Here is a 3450-nt window from a genome sequence, read left to right on the forward strand (position 1 = left end):
AGATGTTCTGGTCAACAGATGCGCACTTTGGGAATCTAAGCATTCACCGTATTATGAAACGTGAATGGTTCGTAAAAATACAGCAATTCCTCAACTTGAATGTTAGACAGAAAAAATTAACAAGATGACATACTAAACATGATTGTTCGTTTAAGTCAAGGCACTTCTTGATGTTGTTCATCAAACATGTAAGGACATGTAAAGTCCTCATCAAAATAGTAGTGCTGATGAAGCATTTAATATGATTGTTATTGTGATTATTTTCTAAAAGACAACAGTTGATTTAGGACTTACACCAGAGGAATTATCCGGTCAAATCGCAAAGGTTGCCCTTATAAGAAATTCGGCAAATTTACAAGTAAGAGCGACGTTCAAACGAGTGTAAAAAGAAAAAACTCTGCTGGGTTCAGTATTCTAACAACATTCAGCCGTAACAAATCAAAGGTCATAGCATTTTGGGACGAAAACTCCAAACTGGCTGTGGCGGCATTCTAACCCGGGTCGTTCAGGTGCTAGTTAATGCTCTTATTACTGAGCCTGGCGCAGTTGTCAAAAATTGGCATCAAACGTGCTGGCTCAGCGTAAGCGATCGTAACACTTCCCCTCTTCAAAGAAGTTATCGATTATGATGATGTGTAAGACATTTTTGAATATAAAGTGCCATTTTCGGCAGAAGTTAATAAAATCTAGGGCAATTCAGCTATTTTAATACTTAATAAGTGTTTACTTCATCAGTGAGTCAAACGCAATTTATTTGACTGATTACAAAGCTCTCATAGCTAAGTAAGTAATGTACAATACGACTTTTTAAAACCTCAAAATGGCACTAAAACTGTTCGTATGACATTGAAAAATGTCTGTAAGAATAGTTTTGGCGGCTTTATATGCCAATCCAGTGAGGTGGATAATATTCAGTTCTGTTGAAATGAAGATCTAAAGGAGACCTTGGTCTCGGGTATCCCTTGAAATATACAGTCGTTCCACCAGAAAGCCATGCACCCCACCAACCAAAAGTTCCTGATGTAACAACTACGTCGTCACACAATGCCATTAAAGCCATATCATCTCCAGGTTCTGTGAAGTTACTGATCACATCCCCTTTGATATGCATTTTGCACCATTCCTTGTCATTGCTTAACACTACAAATTGTACTTTGGAATACCTTTTAAGAAATACCTCCTTTGCTCGTTTAATATACGTTAGGTCTGCAACAGAAAACCCTTTCCTTAATAGTCTTTCTTTTAAAAAGTCTCCTCGTCGAATATGGATACATACTTTTTTATAACCACTTTTCGTTGATGTACGTATAAAATGATCAGCTTTCATCTTGTATATTCCTTTTAAAGTTAAAACTTTCCTTATCATGTCTTGTGCCTTTTTAAAAAACAACCATGATGAAATGTCCATGCATAGTTATATTTGACTTAGAATCTAAACACACAGCGGGACAAACGCTGAAATAAGCTGTGGCTTTGCACCTAAATCTAACCGTATTATCTAATATTTCCCTTTTATCAACAGCATTCGGCAAATCGATATATTTAGCTAGTAGACATTGTTTTGGTAGAATTGGTACAATGTCATAAGTGTATGCTACACCCAACACAGCGGCAACTTGAAACATTTGATTTCCCATTCGTCCAAGACTGCTTTCTAAAGTCACAAAACGCTTGCAAATATCTGATATGTTTCTTACTGCTTTAGATTCATTGACCGCGCTTAAGTTTTTTCCCGAATTGTGTATGACAATTTCTCTCAGTGTCTTCAGCTCTAAATCAGTTCTCCAAGACAAGTAAAAACAACTTTGGTTGTGATAATTTGTTTCATCAATGGCTGTTGTTTTACTTTCCTGCAATATAAAAGTCCATTGATGTAATATGGAATCGATGGAAAACCCAATTATGTACAAAATACATCCAAATCCAAGGAACGTTATAAATGAAACGCTCTCTCTTCGTTGAGACATATGGTTATAAGTACAGACTATGCTAAAATACAAATGGGATTTTAAAAATATTTCAAATTATCTGTATCCATTCTGAATATACTCTAGTGGAGGAACAGGTGAAATTGGCTTTGCGTTTGTAAAAATTTATCCAATAGATGTAGTTGTATGCAATTACAAACTAAAACATTATATTAACTAATATAATTCTTTTTCTTGTTTTCAATGCTTCCATGCAGTATCAGTGACAGTTACACTGCCAGCTATAAACAATTTAATTTCTAGAGTTTCATTTGTTATATATTAGATATCATAGAAACTCAATCTGGATGTAACATAGGAAACACAGGAAATGTCAACGAGTGGATAAAGGGACATTATACCCTACTGATTTACAACAACGTAGTTGTTACATTTACAAATACTGAAAAATGAAATATTCTTTCAATAGATTTGTAAAAAAATAAATAAAAAAGGAAAGGAAAATGCTTTTAAATATTTACAACTGGATAAAAAAATGTATAAAAGATGCAATTTAGATATGTACGTTTGCTTAGAAATATGTATTTGTTGAAATGAATCAGTCTGATTCAGGTGTAGAAGTTTGCAGGTAATTGCGGAGAACAGGTTCGTACTGGTAGATAATCCAGGAACACTACTTAGATTAATTGCCCGCCGTTACATAACTGAAATACTGCTGAAAAACGGCGTTAAGACCAAATACAACACAAAAGGAAATAAATCAGCAATAGAACAATTGTTTACATAAGTTTAAGTCCTGTTTTAAAGTTGCTTACTGAAATTTAACATTACACTTTATTTGAAAATTGCACCTTTTTGAACTGTCATTGTATCAAATTGATACAATTCATTAGTACAGATCTACACCCGAATTCTGAAGAGAATGAAATTAATTGTTACAAAACATCAATAAATAAAAAGTTCATCAAAATACAGCTAATAGGTATATTTATAGTCTTTAGATAACCCCTCGATATACACCACTAGAACTTGGAACAATCCCCACATATTACAACATATATGGAATCTGTAATCCTATATATTTATTTTTGTTTTATTTCAATTAAGCATTGGGAGGAAAAGTAGGTTCACGCATGTGCGCGTGATTCTACGTTTGAAAAATGAACATAGTTTGGTTAAAACCATAAAAATAAATACAGCGAAACTCATTTTGTTTTGCACATAAGATCAAACAATCGTTCAGATATGACCACTTAGATCTTATATGTTGACTTATTTAAATATAGAATCAGGGTTGATGAAAAACATTTCAATCTTACACTGAAGCAAACAAACGTTCTCTTTTATTACATTCTAACACAAGACTGACTGATTAGAGTAAAGGCTTTTCTTAACAGAAACAGGGTTTGTGTGCTTCTTTTATGAATTGTGTATCATACTTGTAATTATTTTACTATATGTCACATATGCAAATTTTTGGTCAAATGGAATTAGGGTATTTGTGGCATAAAAAAAAGAACAT

The 3450-nt window shown here is 33.4% G+C and overlaps 1 protein-coding gene across 1 annotated transcript; it reads right to left on the reverse strand.

Annotated features, from left to right (window-relative positions):
* Window positions 1-880: 880 nt before the first annotated feature.
* Window positions 881-1327, reverse strand: LOC128546296 (galactoside 2-alpha-L-fucosyltransferase Sec1-like). Its single transcript, XM_053516700.1, has one exon. The coding sequence runs from the start codon at window positions 1325-1327 to the stop codon at window positions 881-883; it is 447 nt and encodes a 148-aa protein (XP_053372675.1).
* Between the last annotated feature and the right edge of the window lie 2123 nt (window positions 1328-3450).

This window comes from Mercenaria mercenaria, chromosome 10, assembly GCF_021730395.1.
Source record: "Mercenaria mercenaria strain notata chromosome 10, MADL_Memer_1, whole genome shotgun sequence".
NCBI classification, from domain to species: Eukaryota; Metazoa; Mollusca; class Bivalvia; order Venerida; family Veneridae; genus Mercenaria; species Mercenaria mercenaria.